The sequence below is a fragment of the Musa acuminata genome, chromosome BXJ3-9, assembly GCF_036884655.1.
Source record: "Musa acuminata AAA Group cultivar baxijiao chromosome BXJ3-9, Cavendish_Baxijiao_AAA, whole genome shotgun sequence".
Classification (NCBI taxonomy): Eukaryota; Viridiplantae; Streptophyta; class Magnoliopsida; order Zingiberales; family Musaceae; genus Musa; species Musa acuminata.
The window spans coordinates 40,626,062-40,648,875 of NC_088357.1; the positions used below are offsets into that span (position 1 = coordinate 40,626,062).

The 22,814-nt window shown below is 39.1% G+C and overlaps 3 protein-coding genes across 9 annotated transcripts in view; 1 reads left to right on the forward strand and 2 right to left on the reverse strand.

The window, feature by feature from the left end:
• The window catches only part of LOC135650081 (secretory carrier-associated membrane protein 1-like), a 34,848-nt gene extending 30,451 nt beyond the window's left edge, over window positions 1–4,397 (forward strand). Inside the window, exons 11-12 of the mRNA XM_065169198.1 lie at window positions 3,625–3,690; window positions 3,996–4,397. Coding sequence (XP_065025270.1) covers window positions 3,625–3,690; window positions 3,996–4,082 — 153 coding nt within the window. The 3' untranslated portion in view covers window positions 4,083–4,397. The remainder of the gene's footprint in view (window positions 1–3,624; window positions 3,691–3,995) is intronic.
• A 2,226-nt stretch (window positions 4,398–6,623) lies between these two features.
• On the reverse strand, window positions 6,624–14,825 carry LOC135649859 (protein ULTRAPETALA 1-like). 7 transcript variants are annotated; one of them, XM_065168767.1, is made up of 5 exons: window positions 14,288–14,825; window positions 13,829–14,113; window positions 12,886–12,991; window positions 10,803–11,127; window positions 6,624–7,061 (listed from the first exon to the last, which is right to left on the reverse strand). In XM_065168767.1, the coding sequence occupies exons 2-5, from the start codon at window positions 13,910–13,912 to the stop codon at window positions 6,887–6,889; spliced, it is 690 nt and encodes a 229-aa protein (XP_065024839.1). In that variant the 5' UTR covers window positions 13,913–14,113; window positions 14,288–14,825; the 3' UTR covers window positions 6,624–6,886. The 7 variants fall into 7 exon arrangements, with proteins under 7 accessions (XP_065024839.1, XP_065024838.1, XP_065024831.1 ...); XM_065168766.1 differs by lacking the exon at window positions 12,886–12,991 and having other exon boundaries at window positions 14,360–14,403; window positions 14,487–14,814; XM_065168759.1 differs by lacking the exon at window positions 12,886–12,991 and having other exon boundaries at window positions 14,360–14,814.
• Window positions 14,826–16,297: 1,472 nt separating this feature from the next.
• LOC135649858 (chlorophyll a-b binding protein 13, chloroplastic) lies at window positions 16,298–17,462 on the reverse strand. Its single transcript, XM_065168758.1, has 3 exons — window positions 17,302–17,462; window positions 17,054–17,215; window positions 16,298–16,967 (listed from the first exon to the last, which is right to left on the reverse strand). Exons 1-3 carry the CDS (start codon window positions 17,413–17,415, stop codon window positions 16,458–16,460), a joined length of 786 nt encoding a protein of 261 aa, XP_065024830.1. The 5' UTR covers window positions 17,416–17,462; the 3' UTR covers window positions 16,298–16,457.
• Window positions 17,463–22,814: the final 5,352 nt, after the last annotated feature.

The window sequence follows — 22,814 nt, forward strand, 5'->3', positions numbered from 1 at the left end:
AGAAAAGATTCATCTATTGCTTATGAAAAGAGAAGGAATACATGGCTATTTATAGGGCTTCTAAACCCTAACTCCTAATAAGACTCCTACTTAAGACTCTTACTTCTAACCTCCTAGTAGGACTCCTAGTCAAGACTCTTATTCCCTTATAACTCCTAATTCTTCTCTAAGAAAACACCTCCTACATGAATGCCCCTCTCAATTAGGACTCTCCTAGCTAGAGTCCTAGCAGTTTTACATGAATGCCCCTCTCAATTAGGACTCTCCAAGATAGAGTCCTAACAGGTCCATCGTAAGTGATCGTGACAGGATCTTCACTAGTAAATTTTGGACCGAGTTATTTCAGTTACAAGGCACCAAACTCAAGATGAGCACAGCGTATCATCCACAAACTGACGGCCAAACAGAGGTGGTAAATAGGTGCTTAGAGACGTACCTCCGGTATTTCACTAGCGACCAACCAAAAGAGTGGGCGAAATGGCTTCCCTGGGCCGAATGGTGGTATAATACTATATATCATTCATCTACAAAATGTGCCCCTTATGAAGCATTGTATGGTCGACCAGCCCCTGTGATTCCAAAGTATGTAATTGGCTCGGTCAAGGTAGATCAGGTTGATCAAGAATTGATTGATAGGGACAAACTCTTACAACTGTTAAAAGATAATCTCTCTACCGCTCAAGCCAGAATGAAGCAGCAAGCCGACACACGACGAAGTGAAAGAGAATTTTCAGTGGGAGATTGGGTTTATCTTCGCCTACAACCATACAAGCAACTCTCTATCAACACTCGAGCCTCTATGAAGCTATCCCCACGTTTTTATGGGCCCTATCAGATCACAGAGCGTATTGGAGCCGTGGCGTACAGACTTAAATTACCTGAAGATGTCAAAATTCACCCTGTCTTCCACGTATCATGCCTAAAGCCCAAGTTGGGAGAACACGAGTCACCCCAGATCCAACTGCCCAACACAACTGAGGATGGAGTTATTCAAGCCCAACCACAAGCCATCCTCGATCGCAGGATCGTGATGCGTCGCCGACATCCATCTACCGAAGTACTAGTGCATTGGAATAATCTACCACTTGAAGACGCCACATGGGAACCATATGAGGAGCTGAAGACCCGGTTCCCTGAGTTCATGGAATCTCAGCCTTGAGGACAAGGCTGATTTGAAGAGGGCGGGTCTCTTAGGACTCTAGCTAGGAGAGTCCTAATTGAGAGGGACATTCTGTTAGAACTCTAGCTAGGAGAGTCCTAATTGAGAGGGACATTCTATTAGGACTCTAGCTAGGAGAGTTCTAATTGAGAGGGACATTTATGTAGGAGGTTGTTTCTTAGAGAAAAATAAGGAGTTGTAAAGGAATAGGAGTCTTGAGTATGAGTCATATTAGGAGTTGGTTAGAAGTAGGAGTCTTAAGTAGGAGTCCTATTAGGAGTTAGGGTTTAGAAGCCCTATAAATAGTCATGTATTCCACCTCTTTTCATAAGCAATAGATGAATCTTTTCTGCAGCCTTTGAGCAGCAACTTGGAGGGAGGAACCCCTATAGAGTTCCAAGGAGGCCGATCCCCTAAAGAGATCAATCCCAAGTTTAGAATCTGCAAGGGTTCTAACACCTGGTATCAGAGCAGCGTTATTGGCGTCTCGCTGCCCTTCTACAGCCATCCATCAACCCTCTACAACCATCCAAAGCAATTCCCACAATTGCTTAAAAGATCGTCACCGAATTCCGCCATCATCTCCACCACCACGGATCATCCTTTAATCTCCCCGTGAATTGCAACAGGTTCTGGTTTCCTACCTTACTGCTGCTGCAATTTAGTTATCCTTATTCGAAAATCCAAAAAAAAAAAAAAAATGTTCCTATATTGCTGCATAAACTTTTCATCACAAAGTTTTCATCTCTACGACGAAAGATACATTGCAGAATTCCAGCCGCATAGCACCATCTGTTTGATCTTGCTACTGTGCTTTTTCTATCCAAATTTCTACGAAATTTTTATGACATCTTTGACACTTCCTAACAGTGGATTTCCCTTTGGTTTCATCAAAAAATTCTCAATATAAACTACTGATCTTGCAGATGAATCTTTTAGAAGCCATACTCAATATAGCATATAAAAGTTACCAAAGGGAATACTCAATAAATAGTGTTTATATTAGGAGTCATATTAGGAGTCAATATAAACACTAGGAGTCATATTAGGAGTTGGTTAGAAGTAAGAGTCTTGAGTAGGAGTCCTATTAGGAGTTAGGGTTTAGAAGCCCTATAAATAGTCATGTATTCCACCTCTTTTCATAAGCAATAGATGAATCTTTTCTGCAGCCTTTGAGTATCAACTTGGAGGGAGGAACCCCTATAGAGTTCCAAGGAGGCCGATCCCCTAAAGAGATCAATCCCAAGTTTAGAATCTGCAAGGGTTCTAACAGTAGCTTGGTTGCATGTGGAAATGTAGGTTAGAGGGTTTAAGTTGCAATTCTAAAGCAATATTATATGTTTGCACTTGATATCTGCCAATGGTTTAAAAGTTACCAAAGTATCACATAGCATATAAACAGTATGTGGAATTAAGTATTCAAGATAGTTTTTAGTAACTAAATGAAGGATACACGCAAATTGAAATTAGTAGTTTATCTCAGTGATATTCGTACCAATTCTTTATTGGTCCACGACAATGGTACCATAGCCTACCAAGTGTCAATAATGGTTGGACTAGTCAGGTCCAGTTTCAGACTAGTCCATCTCTTCAATGTAGCTTTTTATATATATCCTGAAAAATGGATCAAAATATGCATATAAGACCTATTGAGAGACATAAATCGTACTACATAAGTAAAAACACTTATAGAAACATTAAAATAAATACATGACACATGAGTTATGCATGATACACGCTGTACCTTATTAGTACAGGCCCTACTAATTACCAAAACGAATGTTGTGTTTCTGGGAGGTTCTTGTGGTTGAATATCAAGGCCATAATTTGTGCTCCCATGGCATTCAGTATTGATACACTGTATGCTAATTGTAGATTAATCAAGCAATAATTAAGTCACTTTGTTCATTAAGTGTATGCTGGTAGTTGTAGACACAACTAGTACAACTTCAACTGATTTGTATAGCTAGACTTTCTACGACTGGTGAATGTATAATATCATCATCATCTCCTACTATCAAGATCGTAGTAAATTAACGCTAATAAGAAGTATATCTGAACCATATGCTTGCATTTTCTTGCTGATGTGGACCACAAATCTGATTGTTTTCACATCCAATAATATGACATATTAGTTGCATAGCGTCATATGACCACATAGGCATACGTGAAACACGTGACTGCACAAACTGCAGCTTGGAACACTTAGGCCTACACTTGGCAACTCAATAGTTATCTATTGTAATTTAACAGCTAAATATCTGCTTTAATTGGATGTTCTCCTTTTGGTATGATGCTGCAAGCAAACACTATATTTTCAAGAAATCACTAGTTTTGATTTAGTTGCAGCATCTGTATTTCTTTAGTAAATTAGAGCAGAGAAGTTGAAATGTTTTCACTGTTATTGCAAGTTTTCTTGATCTAATTGTAGTGTTATGTGACTCTAGATTCTTGTTTGCTTGTAGATCTTCTATTTTGTTGGATTCGGTTTGTTCTGCCTCGAGTCACTGCTCAGCATTTGGGTCATACAGGTCATTTTTCTGCACCTAATATGGAAGTTGCCAGCAGTTAACAATTCCATTCTGTTTTTCCTTTTAAAGTTAACCATGTTCCTTGATTGAATAAATTATGTTTATGTAAGGTTTAAGGGAATTGCAGTTGATTGGTAAAGTTGCTTATCAATTATATGCTAAATGAAATATAGTTGGAGGCTTTTATATCTTATTTATTAAGAAATCAGTAGTACTTAATGAGCTTCAGTGAAAATTGAATCTGGAAATGGATTTATTTGGTTAAACTCAATGTTCAACCTGAGGGTTCTGGTAATTCTGTGCAGCAAGTATATATGTACTTCCGTGGGAGTGGAAAGGCTGCAGAAATGAAGCGTGAGGCAGCACGTGGTGCTATGAGGGCAGCAATATGATTATTTTATCCAGAGCCACTGTTTGAGGGGAAGACGAGAAATGCAGTTGATCAGGCCTATAGTTTGATTAATGTCTTTGTTTGCTTGATTTCTTCTTGGTCATTCATGATGTCTTTGGCATATTGTCAGGTGTGTTACCTTGAATGGGAAAAGGTACATCGTTCCTTTTCCAAATTTATCTGGGAAGCATGTAGCGTGTGTTAGCTTCTTTGAAGCCTATTCTCGCTTGTATCTACCATCTCATTTCATCCTGTGAATTTGTGCTATAGAAGAATGCAAATTAGTGACAATTACTGGTACGGTGGTTAATGGGCATATCTTGTAGATATATTCTTGATCCTTTTCTAATTGATGCCTGTTATCACAATAAATTACTTCGCATCCCATGACAAGTGCAATTAAAAGATCCTTGATCAACATGGGAAGCCACTTAAGTTAAAAGGTTATGTTACCTGAGCTTTTTTGTTGTTTTCACATTTTTATTAGTCAACGACACAATGTTCCAATGTGATAAACTATATATATAAAAAAGGGTCTTTTTGCTTCAGCAAGCATGGTGGCTTATTTTCGTGGATATTGCTTAGGAGATATATCTTTGGCAAGCTCTCTTTATTTGGCCTTACTCATGATTTTCTGTGAGTTTACAAATGATCATCAGGATGTGTTCATTTTGGTTCTTGTTTCCTATTTAATGTTGCACATTTTCTTCAGCGTTGATGCTCGCTCTAGATTTTTCCGTCGTCAACGTGCAGCTCCTAAAGAGTACATTTTAGTGCCTTATCCAGTCCAAGCTGTGGCGATTTTTCCCTTTTGTTTGTCTGTTCTTGCCTATTACTTCCATTTCTTGAGCAATTTATAAAAAAAAAAGAAAGAAAAAACCCTCAGGTTTTTATCATATGATGCACTCGATTTTTTATCCAAGAATATTTTTTTAATCAAAATATTTTAAATAAATAATGATTAATTCTTGATTAGGCTTGATTCAATTATTTTTAAATGAATCGATTATCTTGAGATGAACCGGATCAGATGGATTAATTAAATCTTTATTATTTAGTTAATTTAATTAAAACCTAGATTACTTATTAATATTTTAAAATTATCCTTACCTTCTCCACCTTAACTCCATCTCTTTCTCAGTTTTCTCCTACTCCTCTCTCCCTTTAACCTCCCTCACCATTATTTTATTTCCTTCTACTCCATTGCTCCTTCCCTTCCTTTCTCATCCAACACCTTCACCTCATAGTTTTTCTAGAAAACCCATTACACTCAATGTACACTTGAGCTATACTTGAATTGCATTAAATATAAATATAAATATAAATATAAATATATATATATATATATATATATATATTAAAAAAAATTATTATTTATATAAAAAAAATCTTAAATTTATCATAAAACTAAAAAAATTGAGTTATCATTAAAAAATATATTAGTTTTTATATAAAATTTTCCTAAATTCATCCAAAAATAAAAACTTAAGTTATCCTTAAAAAAATATTAATTTTTATGTAAAATTATCTAAAAATACTATTTCACTTGAATTACATTCGTGTTATATTTGAATTACACTTATTCACAAAATATGTTAAAAGATATATTAATTTTTAGATAAATTCATCATAAAACTAATCACAAAATCTTATCTTTCCTATTTTATATTTTCGATATCGACTAACTTATTTTTCAAATTAATATTTTTTATTTTAAGATATTTTTAGATAATTAATTATTAAAACTTTGAGAATTATACTAGAATATGATTTTAACAAAAAAATAATATTTTTATATTTTATGATTATTTTAGAATAAATTTATATAAAAATAATATATTTTTAATAAATTCTATAAATAAGTGTAACTCGATTGTAACATATTTTTAAACCCGAATCGACCCTATTCCAAACTGAACCAACCCACGAATCACGAATCTATCAAACTTGAAACAGCCCAATTAAGGATATTATCAAATTTTGTTTTAAAAAAATATCTCATCAATTGTGACGATTCCATCCGATCAAAACCCAGGAGCATTTTTTCAATAAACTACCCTGTCATCTTCAACATCATGTCACTGCAACTGCAAACCCTGTGTGTCCCAAACAGAGCACATGCTAAACTCCACATCAGTGACCTGATCCATAAAGCTTCTTTGCAATTTTTTTTCCTTTATGGTCAACAAATTTTGATCCCATTGTATAAACTCGAGCACCATCTATGATATGTTAGTTAGGTTGTAAAACGAAACTTCAAGGTTTAAACCAACTGAAGTATGATGATCAGGATTTAGCCAAGCTTGTGTTGGTGATCACGATGGGAGGCCTAAACCCTCCCTCCCTCCCTCCTTCAACCTATAGCAGCATTTCTGAGATGAGACAACTGATGCAGCTGCTGCAAATCTCCAAATGAAGACAAATATTGGATTATTCTGTAGAGTCATCAGACGCAAACAGCTTGCTATCTCAGTCTAATATTCTCATGCAATTCAAAATTAAGTAAAGAAAGGATACATATGATCATGGATTAAGAGAAAAATTAAATCGTACGAAAATAATAGATATGCCTTTAAAAGTTTTCCATGTCACTTATTCATAGCTTCCACCATCTTCATCTATAAGCAATGTTTCAAATGGAAGAAGTGGGGTGGAGGAAAAGGAAACATAGAAAGCCCCATTGATGGGATTGTCAAAATTTTGAACCTTATGATTGAGGGTTTCAGGTCTGCATCAAAATACCTGCATTGATAACACAATTATGCAATCACCCATGGAGGATAAATAGTTCTCCATCGAACAAGCTTAGATTTTAGAATTGCGTGTGTAATCGATGCAGGTCTGACAGCTGCAATCTGAGAAACGGCAGTTCTCACATCCGAAACATACGCATGTGGTGCATCCTCTACAGGATGGAGAACGGGAACATCCCCTGAGGACCTTACGGCTTGCTCGCTCCTCTTCGTCATCGCAGGTGGCTCTGATGCATGGGATAAAAAGGTAACAAGCTATCAAAAGAATTCTCAATAGATTAAAAATTGCAAATAGATAACATCATTACATCAGACATTCATAATATATGGGGAATCTAACTTAAATACACAAGATAAGAATAAAATATGTACCAGGTTGATTCGAGCTAATTCTGACTAAATTCTAACTTGGAAGTCCGAGAAATCGGCCAAAATCAGGTTGGCCTTGAATATTCAATTTAGATCTCTTGTATCATATCAGAACTGGGTGATATGGCAAACTATTTATTCCAAATTGTAGTGGCTTAACCCAATTTTGTTTGATACTAAGCGAATACAAAGTTATAAACCAAAAATTGTTTACTGCATGATGACCCACCAATTTTCATGCTACAGAAGTTTTCAAGAAAAATAGAAATGTAACTGAGGCGACTCAATCTTCCCATCGTATATGACCCTCTAGGAAAAGGACAACTAAATAACAGTTAATGAAAAGGAATACACCATTGTAAAACCCTATGGAAAGACCTGAATTTATCAGTGATAAAAGGAGTGAAAAAGAGAATGTAAATTTTAACAGTACAAGCAACATTAAACTAGAGAAAAAGGAAATGATAAGGTTGACCTCAAATTGCAAAGTACAAAGTCAATGCTTACAGTTAATACTCCCATAGGTCCTCTAGAATTGCTATGAACAAAGGCAGTCATCTCAAGTACGAGGAAATGGTAGTTAAAATGGTATGTCTAAGCCTTCTCTACTTGATTAATTAATAGTGCCATAAAATTGCAATGCTTTATGCATCAAGAGCATCCTCATGAAACATTTTATGACCACATGAACTTGCAAGAAACAAAGATGCATTAAAGTTCCACTGCAACCATATTTACTTTAGTAATTTATAACCTTAAGTTAGTTACTGAAAGCCTCCCAATTAATTTTCCCGTGATCCATGTTTTTAGCACATGAAACAGCAAGGGAATATTGAGTAAATGAAGAGTAGCATGCACAAAGATCAACTATTTGGCTGTGACATCTATTCTCTGTCAAATGTATCTCTTTCAATTAGTTGACCTCCAAATGTCTTATCAAGCACATAGTAATAAAACTGATATTATCAATATAACATCCTAATTAGTCTCACATCGGAAGTGAACAAGATTAAGACTAATTTTTCAGGGTCTGATGGGAGTTATTAATTTCAGGTTGAGCATTTTAATTAGTGGTTTGAGCCAAAAGAAGTTGACAAGACAGTTATCTCATCAGACCGGGTCATGACAATTGGTATCAGGGTTGATTTAGTACTGGAGCATGGTGAGGTTGCTCAAGTAGGATAAGACTATCTGCGGATGGAGTCAGAGGACTCATCACCAGTGATTAAAAGAGGCGCTCGGGCGCTCGCTTAGGTGCTCGGGCGAGGCGAGGCGAGGCCCGAGCGCCTTGCTAATGTCCCAGGCGGCGCGCTTCAAACAAGCGCCGCCTGTGCGCTCGCCCGAGCCCAGGCGCTGGGCGCTTCGGGCGAGCACCTAGGTAAACCAAGTGACCGAACTAGGATTTTAGGTCTGGTTCGGTCCTGGTTCGATTGTTAGTTGGTTCAATCAAACCAACTAAACCAATATAACCCTAACCCAACCCTAACCCGCTGCCGCTGTCGCTCCCGATCTCGCTGCTCGTCGCTCCTGCTCCCGCTGCCGCTGTTCGTCGCTGTCGCTGCTCGCACCTCCCGCGAGCCCTCCCGCGAGCCTTCCGGCTGCTCGTGACTCCCGCGAGCCCTCTCGCTGCTCACGACTCCCGCGAGCCCTCCCGCTGCTCGCGCCTCCCACGAGCCTTCCCGCTGCTCGCGAGCCCTCCCGCTGTTCGCGCCTCCCGCTCCCTTTCCCTTCCCCGCTGCCGCTGCCACTGCCGTCGCTCGTTGTTGCTGCTGCCGTCGCTCGCCGTTGCCGCCGCTCGCCGCTGCTTCCTCGTTTCTCCGTCAGGCTCAGTATACAGTATACTCTTAATATTAAGTTTATTTGAATTTTGAAATGATTAATTTTCAATACTGTTAATAGATTAATAATATATTATTTTGATTTTAATGTTGTTAATTATATTATATATTTTTATATTTTAGCGCCTCGCTTTGCTCGGGCGAGCGCCTAGCGTCTCGGGCGTTTTTGGACCTTGGCGCCTAGTGCTTTTTAAATCATTGCTCATCACGATATGGAGCCACCATTAGACTATACCTTACATGCACAATGATAGGGTTTGATAGGGGCTATGCTGGGTTTTAATGAGAACGTCAAAGCTCTTAAGTAGGAGAGTTTGTAACACCTCAATTAGTCCCACATCGGAACTGGGTACAACTAAAATTGATTTATAAGGGTCTGATGTGAGTACTATTATTAACTTTAACTTATAAGTTGACATGATTATCCTATAAGTGGAGTCATGACAATCAATATGTAATTAAATTGAAGATATACTATCCCTACGAAGTAAAGAAGACTAAGAATTTTTACTAAACATGTTATGATATGTTGAAAATGAACAAAACAGACACCTAGAGATTAATATTTTATTTTTGGGAAGTATGGACAACATTACTTAATGAGAAACATGGGTCTTGAAAGGAAATCATAATTCAACACAAACATTACATTGGATGATGCAGCAAAGTTGAAAAATAGCACTCAATATGATAGGCTATGATAATCTAATCCTTTTCTCACCTACATGCTACACAATTTAAGGGAATCATTGCCTTCTACACACTTAGAACCTAATACTAAGTACTGATATGAGTTGTATAGCAATCATCAAGTGTAAAATGCATAGCAAGACTGTTTATCTAAGTCTACCATATAAATAACATGTTCCATGAACCAATATCAGCAAGTTATTTTACCTATCTACTAAATTGTTGACAATCAATATCAAGAAAGCATTGCACATCAACCAATTAAAGCTCAACAGATAAGTATGACCACATGGATAAATAAGGGAATTTACTTGTCCTGGCATGCCTATATGCTAGCGAGCACCTCGCACAACAATTGCCGTTGGGTATTTGACATTAGCATCTTAATCAAGTTTTAAAAAGCAATTAGGTGCAGAAAACAAATCAAAAGGACTTACTAGCTTGTTGATGGTCATGAGACCAATAGTTATGCATGAAAATGCTTTAATCATCATTCGAACAGTTTTCCTAGATGCTTTTTTGTTTCAAAGACAACAAAAGAAAATCCATTCTACCACAATAATTTAAGTACCAATTATTAAATAAGTTTTCAGAAGAGCAAGAGAATTTGTTCACTTGATCCAAAGAATTGGTGAAGAAAAAAGTTAAAAGAAAATAATGGAGATCAGAGTATTGTCAATTCTATATTTCCAGTAAGAGATTAAGAAGCATATATAAAACTATTTCGTGAGATAGAAAGACAATGAAATAAGTCACAAAGAGTGAGACAGAAAGTAGTTCAGCTTGGTTTATCAAGAACATTGAGCTTTTAAGTGAGATGAAATTGCATGTGCAAAAGCAGTCATATCATCTCTCATGTATCCCACAGAATGTCTATCAATCATGCAAAACTTGCAAAAGGAGCAGGATAAGTACTAAGAAATTTGCTTTTAAAAAGGCTACTAACACAATCTGTTTAACATTCAAAAGCTCACTAGGCATTGGTTAACAGAATCTTTCTCTTCCATAGCAGACCAAGAAATCAAAATTGTCAGAAAGGCAGTAGCCATATGCAAAAAAGGAGAATTTCACCTGTCAAACGTCAAGTTAGAACATTCCCAATTTGGATTCCTCACAGCATCATGATAATTGCGATATTCATCTTTAGTACGTAAGCGAAATCTACGCTCTTTGTTACATCTTTTACAGCAGACAAATTCATCACGGTGAAATGGCCGTCCATTGGGACCTTTATGAGAGCCATTAGCAGCCTTTGATGCCTGGTTGTAGTACTTAAGCAGCACAGTCTTTGAAAGTGGAACCTTGTCTCCTTTGATAATGATCCACACATTGTTTTTCCATTTTCTTGCAGTCTCCCGCCCAGAATGCTTCTCAAACGCAGCTGGTGTCAACTTATCTGATTATAATTATGAACAGTCAGCAAACAGGTACATGGTATACAAAGTTGATATTGGAGATTAAATACATTATATATCAGAACTAGAAGCCTCAGATGCATAAACTTTCGATTCCTGACATTTTCCATGATGCTTACAAGTTACAACTAATATTTATAAAAGCTATATCTTACTTAACATCAGCATGGTAGATTCTATTATATATAATTATACAATTATCCAATAAGGAAATCCTTAGGCAATCATAGGCATTCTCCATGTAAGAAACAAGAGGAGAAATCCAAAGACAGATTCACAGATCATGGCTGAGGAGAAGTCCATTGCATCATTCAGATAATTAGAAGCAGAACTGTAACGATACATCTGTACAAGATATGCATGTTTCAGCAATAATTACTAATTTCAAGAATTCCATCTTTTGAGGAAGTATGGACTCTCTCATTCTATTCTTGTTCTCTAAGAGCCTTAACACATTGATAGCCTCCCATCTAGCGTGGCTTTTATGCATAACCAGATTGTTTCACCTGAACTAACAGTACTTAATCAGGAAATTTTGAAAAAGATAAAAGGGAAATAAAATAAATTTCTCCTGTTTAGCTAGCAAAGTAGTGTACAGCTATTTCATGTAGTGGTGAAATGTATCCATCTAAATCCATTTCCGTGTCCGGAGGAACCTGACATGGTTACACAAGATCTAGTCATCAATCATCACATATTCATATACAAAATCTTCTGGACATAGATATGGATATGAGTTGAGTTCCAAACAATCTGAATATCTGACTATCTAAATATACTAAAAGTTCCAAATTTACATATAATAAATTAAGAAAATATGCTACTTGATATATATATATATATATATATATATATATATATATATATATATATATTTTTTTTTTTTTTCTCATGCTTCTATAATTTTTCACCTTTAATTAATTTCTTAATTTCTTAATTACTTGTTTCACATTATTCTAGGTATGGTTCGAACTTTTGGTATCGGTATCCGTATGTCCAGCTAGGGACCGGTATGGATCTGACACAAATCAGCATAAGAAGACATGGTATATCCACATATTGGTCAACACTGAGAAGATGAGAGGAGGAGGAGCTGAGGTATCAGACAGATGATAACCCTGAAACCCACATAGACTGAGTGAAAAAAAATATAGTCTGCATGCTGATTCAATATTTGACAGTTAAATACCGCTCAGTACATACCAGTCCAGAAGTGATTTTGAACTATGATTCTAGATCTGGTATTCCCAACTACATCTGCCTCAGATTCTATTTGAATTGTATTTGTCATACATCCAGTTCATACTCATATCAAGTTTAAACAAAGTTGGTTGTAGAATTTAGTATCCTCTTGATACCTAAAACTATCCAATCTCTTCTAGATCCATTTTCACCCCTGACTTAGTGTTTGATACATGCAAATATTGGCATATTAAGATCTTTAGTTACATTGATGGTTCTTTTGTGACATTTCAATTATACTGTTAAAAAGGAATCAAAGCAAACTTGTAAGTAAACCAACACCTTCACACGAATAACTTACAGATATCTAATTTCTCTACTAACGTAAAAGAATTATGCAGAAACATTTCAAAATATCAAAATCAAGAACTAAACTAATTGAAAGACCACCAAAGACCAGGAAGATGAAAATCTCATGAAGGCAAGTATATAGCAAACAAGGTACAAAATTCAGATCAAATTAACTTATAATTCCAGATCTGATAATTATTCCTTACAATGCTGCTGCAAGAAATGGTTGCAAAGGCCTTGAGATATAGACACTTCTTGGAGAAGATGTTTTGCTTGCCTTGTGAAGATGGCGACAATGACAATATTCAATGGCTGACATCACCAACAAAACAAAAGGGAGCTAGTACATAAATTATACTAATCCCACTAAAGTTTATGATATCAGATCGTCAAAATAATTTTTTTAAAGAACAGAGGTCGATACCCGTCATTAATTCAAGCTTCTTATAATAGCAAGACCAAACGGTTCGAAGTAGGATGCAACAATTCAGCTACTATTCCAAGAAAAGCATTGATGAACATTAGCTCAAACTAACCAAACTAGTTCAACTTTAACATTCAGCAGAAGATAATGCAACCAAAAAAACACATAAAGAGGATCCTCTAGAGAAACAGATTAAACAAAAGACACTATCAGTGATCATTCAGGTGAGCACTCGATATATATTTATCATCAAGCATGAGAAACCAACATTTTTGAACATAGAAGCATAACTCCAAAAATGAAAACAAGGAGGAGCAACATAAGACCAGCAATCACAGGACACAATGATGTAATTCTGGATAAAATAGATCTGAAAAATCACAAACAAACAGGAAATCTAAAATAGCCACAAAGGAGACGTGCCAAGTACTAAAGGGACAGTTTGACTTGCATGCAAATGTGGATAAGTCTAGATGAACGAGACAAGGGACAACTTGCATGTAACAAAGAACTAACTATTTCAATGATGAGGACATGATAATCTGATTGTAAGACAACAAGCATAGTCCTGAATCAAACAGGTGCTATGAAGACCAGATCCTCCTTTTTCCAAGAAAGCCGAACATCAAGAACATGAAATCACCACCATTATCTTAGTCGTCATGACAACATTTACGAGGCATCCAGACCGATCAAGAGTCGTTGCATCAAACGATCCGACTCACCTTCCTCACAGCCCGGCGTGCATTCACAGCTGATCTGGAGATCACCGGAGGCGAAAACCCTAAGCCGCCCGACAGCGTCGCCATACCGGTGGCTCGTGCACCCGCACATCACCTCAACAAAGTCGGCGCCTTTCTTCAACTCGGTCATCCCGATCAGCTCCTCGTCTGCAAACAAAAAGGCGGCATCTTTTCCCTGACCACCGGCCATCTCGCTCTCTCTGTCGGGGAACCTCACCAAAACCTCGTAAAGATAACTCTTTTAAGCGCCAAAACCGTGAGAAGAAGCTGAGATAAGAACCAAGATGGCCTTCAGGCGCTTTGAGACATACGAAACAAAACGAAAAGAATTACCCAAATGCAATCAATAAAAGGAGAACAAAAAGACGACTTTTAGAGGATATACAGGGGAAATCTAGGATTCTAAGAGGAGTCGACGTCGAGAAGTCAAAGGAGACGCACTAGTGACCTGTAAACCTCGTCGGAAGCAGTGGCTCACAGAAAAAGAGGCACAAAGAGTACCAAAGGCGTCACCTTTCCGACCGGAGAGTTACTGCGGCACGGCAACACGCGAGACCCTGCAAGGAACCATCGAAAGCAACAACGTCTCACATGCTCCTCCCCTGATAAACCGATGGGAAAAGGGATACGGCTCTCGCACCTCTCCTCTCAGAACAATATAGGCACATAGCTTTCCTATCGAAGGCTAAAAATCCTCTCTCTCGTCTCCGTGAACTGCTCCTCAATCCGCAGAGCCAATCCCACCATCATCTCCTTCAAAGCCTACCCAGAAAGCGATAAATCTGGAGGAGATTGAACGCGCGAGAGAGAATCGTTTCATAACAAAGAGGACCGGAGCAGGAGGCGGAGGGACACTTTGGGAATACCGCAAGCGGCCTAATGTGAGCTGGCATCGGCATCAGTAAGCAGCAGCGCTCTGTCACTCGTGCATGACATGACATGAACAATAATATTATATATATATATGTATATATATATATATATATATATATATATATATCACATTTCATCACACATTCACAAGCGTTTGTTGTTGTACAGAAAGAACAAAGATTGAAGAAAGAAAGAAGAGGGAAATGAAATCGAAAGTAAAGCAGCTGAACAAAAAGGGTGTACTTGTTTCTCCCTCCAATTGCCTGCGGTATGTTGCTGATGCCTTTGTCCAGGTATCGTACTTGGATTTTGAGCCACAGCAGAAGAGGTTGGCTTTATTCCTTTCAAGTGCATCCCATGGCCTATTGGTGCAGCAGCAGCTCATGTTACCCCTCTCCCCCTCTGATGGTCCAAACTCTTCATCCTGTTCATCCTTTCAGTGCTGAACACTTTCCATGAACACCAATCAAAGAGGATACATATGTTTTATTTGGAACAAAGCTTCTCCTTTTTCATACAGACATCACAACACTTGGTGGAACAGTATCGTAGATTCTCTTGAAGAAAAGGTATGGTGCTAAAATGGCAACAATCATCATGAGGACACTTTCAAACTCAGCTCTGCAAAACTAGAGTGCTTGATTTCTCAATGCATGCCTTCCATGAAATGCCTTCCTTACTTCATGTAGTTCCTACTGGCCACAACTTCTCAAAGCTCACTTCTCCACTTGTCATTTCCTTACAAAGATCAACTCCTTGTTCAAAGAGCATACAGTGCTTCAATTGGTAGGATTCCCTACATCATGCACGCATGCATTGAAATCTGAACAATTAATTAGCTTACAGGTTTCTCAACTTAGCCTACTTACCCATGTGGACCAGCCAATGTTATTGCAACCCACCAAAGTTGAACCAGAAGGTGAAGACAAGTTAGAAAAACATAGTATGCGACCACAACCCAGAAGAGTGAATGTGAGATTTTGATTGACACTTGAATTAGCAGACTAATATGGCCGGGAAGTACCAAGAACGGAACATGAAGACAGTAGTACTGTTGTCCGTACTACTGATGGAGTTCATTGCATTACGCACCAAGTTGCAAGAGTAAAATAAGTAACTGCATGCAACTGTAGGCTACATTTCAGTAAGTGGCCAGCACTACAAGCTCTTAACATTCCCAAAAATGCTTTCTTGCATGCATGTCGTTGAGAGAAAGGACGATGCAACTTTTAACATTGCCATGGCGAACAAATAGAGGTTCTTGTTGGGGACAGAAATCTCCACGTCCAAAAGACAAGTACTCTTCTTTAGACAAAGGAAGAAACAATGCAATGGAACCTCCGACTTGCCATGTGAATGCCATCTCGGCGAACATGTCGAGTGAGCGAGGACATGAATCAATAGTATGATATACTTGTCAAACGCAGAGAGAAAAAGAGAAGCCTTATGAATCAATGTCATGATATAGAAATTATACTGTGGATATCCCTGCCAAATCATTCAATGGCATACATATCCCTCATAAACTTAACGTTTGGCTTATATCCAGAACTCAAATATGTTAGGGACATGCAAGAATGAAAGTTGAGCAGGTGCTGCAGAGAACGAGTGAATTGACAGGTATGATTAGAGAACATCCTAAATGTATCAGCAATACACAGCAATCAATAGCTTCTCCTACATACAGCAAGCTGGCATGCACATTTCTCTTGTTCTTGCAATCGATGGCGAGGGAGATTTAGGAGCCTGGCACGAACTTGGTGGCATAAACCCAGGCATTGTTTGTGACAGGGTTGTCGAGGTGATCCAAGAGGTTCTCCAGCGGCCCCTTACCTGTCACGATCGCCTGCACGAAGAACCCAAACATGGAGAACATCGCCAGCCTCCCGTTCTTGATCTCCTTCACCTTGAGCTCGGCGAAGGTGACGGGGTCGTCGGCGAGGCCGAGGGGATCGAAGTAGGTGCCGCCGGGGTACAGGTCGTTGCCCTCCCCGACTCCGGCGAGTCCGTTGATGCGGAAACCCTCCACCAAGCCCATGAGCACGACCTGGAACCCCAGCACTGCCAGTATGCTCTGGGCGTGAACGAGGTTGGGGTTGCCGAGGTAGTCGAGCCCGCCTTCCGAGAAGATCTGTGCCCCTGCTTTGAACCACACGGGCTCCTTGAAGTCCACCTTCAGCCACTTCTCCAGGACCTCCGGGGTGATGCAGCCCAGCGCCCCCAGCATCGCCCACCTGCCATGGATCACCTGAACCCACACCATGAGGAAGGTAAGTGAGATGAGAACTAATCGCCGCTTAACTGCAGTCACATCAGTAGAGCAGTTGGTGGTACCTCCAGAGCTCTGTTCCTCGCAAAGGCTTCGGGGTCGGCGGAGAGCCCGGCAGTGTCCCAGCCGTAGTCGCCGGGGAACTCGCCCGTGAGGTAGGACGGCGTCTGAGCTGAGAAGGGTCCCAAGTACTTGACGCGGTCTGGTCCGTACCACAGTTCATTCCCCTGGTGTGGATTTGCGCACCACAACAAAACACAGTAAGAAGATTCCTACTATTCTGCTTGAGGAAAGCAAAAGCACGCTCGCTTACCATGGTGATCCTTCCTCTTCCCATGGCGACGACATCCCTGAGAGGGTTGGCGCTTGTTGAAGTTCGGGTTTGGCCGAGGAACCGGGTCGGAGTAACAACAGTGGAGGACGCCATGTCTGCTGCTGGTAGAGCTCAAGAGCCGAGAGATGGATGGAAAGGAATGGATGCCAAGGAGGGTATGTAAGGGACGGAAAGAGAAAGGAGTGGTGAGCAGTTCCGACAGAAGTGTGAGGTGGAGATTTCAGGATTTTGTTCGGACCAATAAAAGATCTCACAAGGATTCGAAGCCTATCCACAGCTCATATCACGAAATCCAAGTGTTATCTTCTGGCCATCATAACCAGTCGTCACAGATTTCTCTCTCTTATTTATGTGTTGGGCCGGTCTTAATTGATGTTGGCTTGACTCCTGCTTCGAATCTTCGAAGAATCTCTGCAAAAGATTCCCCTAGGAATCTTGGATCCCCAATGCTTATTTGGTTCGAAAGATTGGTGCTTGCAGTAGTCATGCATGATATTAAAGTATAGTCGACACTTAAAAGTTAATCATGATATTAAAGTGGCTGAGAGAATAAGAACACTTGCAATTGTGTTTCGTGTTCATCAAGTCAACAACAGAATCAATCATTCAGCTGCAATAAGGCAACGGGAGACAACATGATCCATGTACAGATACTGAGCTGCATCATAATCTATATAGCATCACCAGCCCTTGCCTTTGAACCAGAGCCAATAAAGGGCCACCCCAGAGAATATACCAGCTAAAAGAAAGAACACAAGCAAGTTTCCCAAGGCATTTTGCTCTGGTCCAGACAAAGAAACTTACTGTGATTATATTTGGTCATTCCTAACAGATGCTGAAACTATATTGTCAAATCTTGAAAGCAAAAGAGAAACTGGAAGACACAAATCTCAGGTTCACCACCCTTGGATCCTTTCGGTGCTTCAGTAAGAATACAAACCGTAAAATAACCAATGGTCAATCCTAACAGAGATGTCATCATAATCATCCAACCTTGATCTCCATACTTTGCAGTGAAATAGAAGGATGGAATGAGTTAAAAGAATTGCCGGAGTCCTTTCCTTGATGTTATCTTGATGTATTCTACAAGAGGCACATATCTCCCAAGAAGTTCGAACACATTAGACACTGCAATCAGAACCGAGCGTACCTGAATGACAGTTCTCAACAGTTACGGTGTCTGTATATGCTATTCCGAAGGTTAAACTTCTTTTGTATGAATGATGTTACGAGTTGGTACTAGAAATCATGATCCGATAAAAAAAAAAAAATTTATATACGAACAAATATAAGTATAATGAAATTAAATAGAAATCATAAACAAATAGGATAATTTATATAAAAAACTCCTCTAATGAAAAACTCCTATAACGTGAAAAGTAAAAATTATATGACAAATTAGATAAAATCTACTATTAATAATGAATATATAAATCTCAGAGTCTTTTGCTTAAAATCCAAACAACAATCACAAGAGAATAACTGAGATATAAGAATTATGTCACCATGCACAATATCCAAAATCTCTTCGAGTAATCACAGTAAGAATCCATTATAAATCTGATCTAATGTGATAGTACTGCTTGAATGATTAAGAATAATCGTTGTCCTTGTCTTCTTCCCTTTTCTTTTCTCTTATTTTTTTACTCTTTTCTTCTCTTTTTTGAATCATGTTACTGTAATTTTTAGTCAAGTTCACAATCACTGATGCCTTCTTTTTTTCTACCATAGTTGCCACACCTATGAGTTAGGGTTTAAGTTAGAAAAAAGTGGGCTGTGGGTTACTAAAGCCTCCTCCCCCTTCAACTCATAAGAGAGACTGTCCCATGACTTCTCAATGTGAAACTATGCCAACTAACTGTTGACATATCTCCTATCTTTCTTTTAGTAAAGTCTTTGTCAATATGTTTGCTCTATTATTGTCTGTATTAATTTTCTACAGTTGCAACTACTTATATTCAAGTACATTTTGAATCTAGTGATATATGACATCTATATGCTTTTGACTTAGATTGAAAAGTTAAGTTCTTATACAAATGGATGGTGCTTTGGCTATCACAATGCACTACATAGTTTTCTTATTTCAACCTCAATTCTTATAAGAATTTATTTATCCATAATATTTCTTTGCAAATCTCTATAGCAACAATATATTTTACCTCTGTGGTGGAGAGAGCAATACACTTTTTGTTAGTATAAATTCCTTACAAGCCAATCACATAAGTAATGACACCTGTGATATGCAACGATAATATCTTTGCTTATTATCACTAGCTTTTTCTCACATATTATCTGGATGTATATTATGATATCCTTGGATCTATGTAATGGGAGTCAGATCATGATGAATGTTAGAATCGAGTTGGTACTAAAAGAGAGGGGTGAATTAGTGCAGCAATAAAAATCACGTTGAGTCAAAAATCTTGTTCGATAAAATTGTTTCGGAAAGATGTTGAACTTGAAAGCATACGGAAGCGTAATGAAAGTAAAATAGTTTGCAATGAAGGTAAATAGTAAGAAGTAAATGCAAACCAGATTTTTATAATGGTTCGGTCGTCGTGACTTACATCCACTTTCGATTCCTCTTCCGTCGAGGTCATCGACATCCACAAACGATCTTCTTTCAACAAGCGAAGATCAATTATCCATTTACACCCCTCTTCTCCTTTTAACAGGTTTAGGAGATAATCTTTTACAAGTACTCATTCCTCCCTAAATAGAATTCTAAACTTTAGAATTATATGAGGGGATCTCTCAAGTGATTGCTACAACATTTTCTCACTTTTAAGTTCTCTGTGCTTTTATTTGTTAACCAAGGATGAGAGGGGTATTTATAGGCTTCAAATCGATTCAAACTTGGAGCCAAAACTAGTCTCATCCCAAGTCTTCTAGGTACTAGCGGTACCACCGCTAGTGCTATACGGTACTACTACTTACAATACTAATACTAGGCGGTATCACTACCTAGTCTGACGGTACCACTACTTAACACCCTACCACTAGGCAGTACTATCACTCAATTTGGTGGTACCACCATTTGAAGCAATCTCGGAGACTGTGTCTGGGTGGTACCACTACCCAAACTGGCGGTACCACTACTTGACATAATCTCGGAGACTATGCCACCGATGGTTCCACCAGTTGGGTCATTATTTGGGCCTTTCACTTGGCCCAACACAACCCAAACTTGGGCCCAATTGACTCCTAATTGAATTGACATAATTTCAACCTAATTACACCTAAAATCTACTTCGATCTAGATAATTATTATAAAGCTAAATTAAATATTGTACAGCATGTCATTGATTCATCGACGCCTCGTTCGATTCTTCGGTGCATTGTCCTTTCTTGCGGCTTATTAATCAATCGGCCAATTGACCTCCGCAACTCCGATTTCCTTAGCGTAATTTTTGCTTTTCTTAGCCCGAAGCATTTTGCCGATATGTCGACCAATCCTTCAGCTCGACGTCCAATCTTCTAACATGTTCCACTACAGCCCAATATGATTCTTCTTGCTTTAGTTATCTCTCCTTGATTGAAGCTTCGTACGTCACTCAAAACGTAGATAAGATCATAAACACTATTAATTAGTTTCATCATCAAAATCTAATATTCAACAATGAGATCATAATAATGAGATCGATTTGCCTTTAAACATATATCGTAAATTATCTCGATCATAGGTTACTCGAGAAGGACATTGAGATAACTGATAAACCGATATGATGTATACTCGTCCATCTGATAGAGGTGCTAAATCTTAGATTTTGATGATGAAACCAATTAATAGTGTTTATGATTGATCTACATTTTAAGTGACGTAGGAAGCTTCGATCAGGGAGAGACAATTAAAGCAAGAAGAATCATGTTGGGCCAGAGAGAAACATGTCAAAAGATTGGACGTTAAGCCAAAGGATCGGTCGATGTATCAACAGAAAGCTTTGTTAGGATCAAGAGCACTAAGAGAGGGGGGGGGTGAATTAGTGCAGCGGAAAATTTTCGACGATTAAAACTACGTTCGTATGTTGAAATCTGATTCTGACGTAAAAGTCATTTTGTGCAGATAATAACTTTGAAAGCTTATGGAAATGTATTTGAAGTAAAGTAAGGCAGGAAGTTTGCAGTTAAGATAGAAATCGGAATGTAAGTACAATCTGAAATATGATGTTCATATAATAAAACCGATTTTCGACGTAAAACCGTTTTCGAAAACTTAACTTGAAAGTGAGTTCGTAAAAGAGTGTAGCAAAAGTAAAGAGGAAATAAAGCACATATGGAGGTTTGCAGTAAGGTAAGCAGCAAGAATAAATTCAAACCAGAGAGCACCGCAATTTTAAAGTGGTTCGGTTAATCTTGACCTATATCCACTTTTGGCTTCCTCCTCCGACAAGGTCACCGATGTCCACTAGAGGCCTTCCTTCAATAAGCGAAGGCCACCCACCCTTTTATAGATTCACTCCTTTTGACAGGCTTAGGAGACAACCCTTACAAGATTTCTCTCCTCTCTTGAAAGATGAAAACTTGGAAGGAAAGAGAGAGGAGGACTTCTAGCCTTTACAACACTTTTGAGCTCTAAAAATCATAGAATAATATTGAATTTTCGGTGCCCTTTCATGCAGGAAAGGGTGGGGTATATATAGGCCCCAAACTAGTTTGAATTTAGAGCTCAAAATTGTCATCTCCCGGAATTCCAAGGTCTGGCGGTTGCACCGCCTGATAGAGCTCGGAGACTGAGCCTCTGGGTGGTGCCACTGCCTGACAGGGGCAATTGCACCGCTTGGCAGAGCTCGGAGACTGAGCCCCTGGGTGGTGCCACCGCTTGACAGGGGCAGTTGCACCGCTTGTGCAACCGCCCAGTCTTGCTCGGAGACTAAGCCCTAGCGGTGCCATCACCTGACTGGGGCAGTTGCACCGCTTGGCAGAGCTCGGAGACCGAGCTCAAGCGGTTCCACCGCTTGTCAAGGGCGGTTGTACCACCCAGTCTTGCTTAGAGATTGAGCCCTGGTGGTGCCACCGCTTGCCTGGGGCGGTTGCACCACTCAGCTTTCCTGGGAGACCCTCTCCTGGGCGGTGCCACCGCCTAGTAGGAATTCTGGTCTGAATGGGTTAATCCATTCGGCCTAATTTGGGTCTATCAAGGGCCCAATTGCCCCTAGATTAAGTTAATGGGATCACCTCCCATTCCTAACTTAATATATATGCTAACTACGATAATTCTTAAGGCATTTACTATAGCTTGCTCCGGTGTATCAATCACTTCTTCCGGCGAGTTTCCGGCGAACATCCGATAAACCTCCGGCGATGCTCCGACGGACTTCCGGCAAACTCCTGGACTTACGATGATCCACTTGGCGAGTTCCGACGAGCTTCTTTTGGCAAGCTCCTGGACTTCTCGGATTTGTTCCCGCAGAACCTCCGACGACCGTCTGGACTTCCGTCGAGCTCTCGAACTCCCAACGTGATTATAGTCTTGACTCCGGCTCAACTCCTGT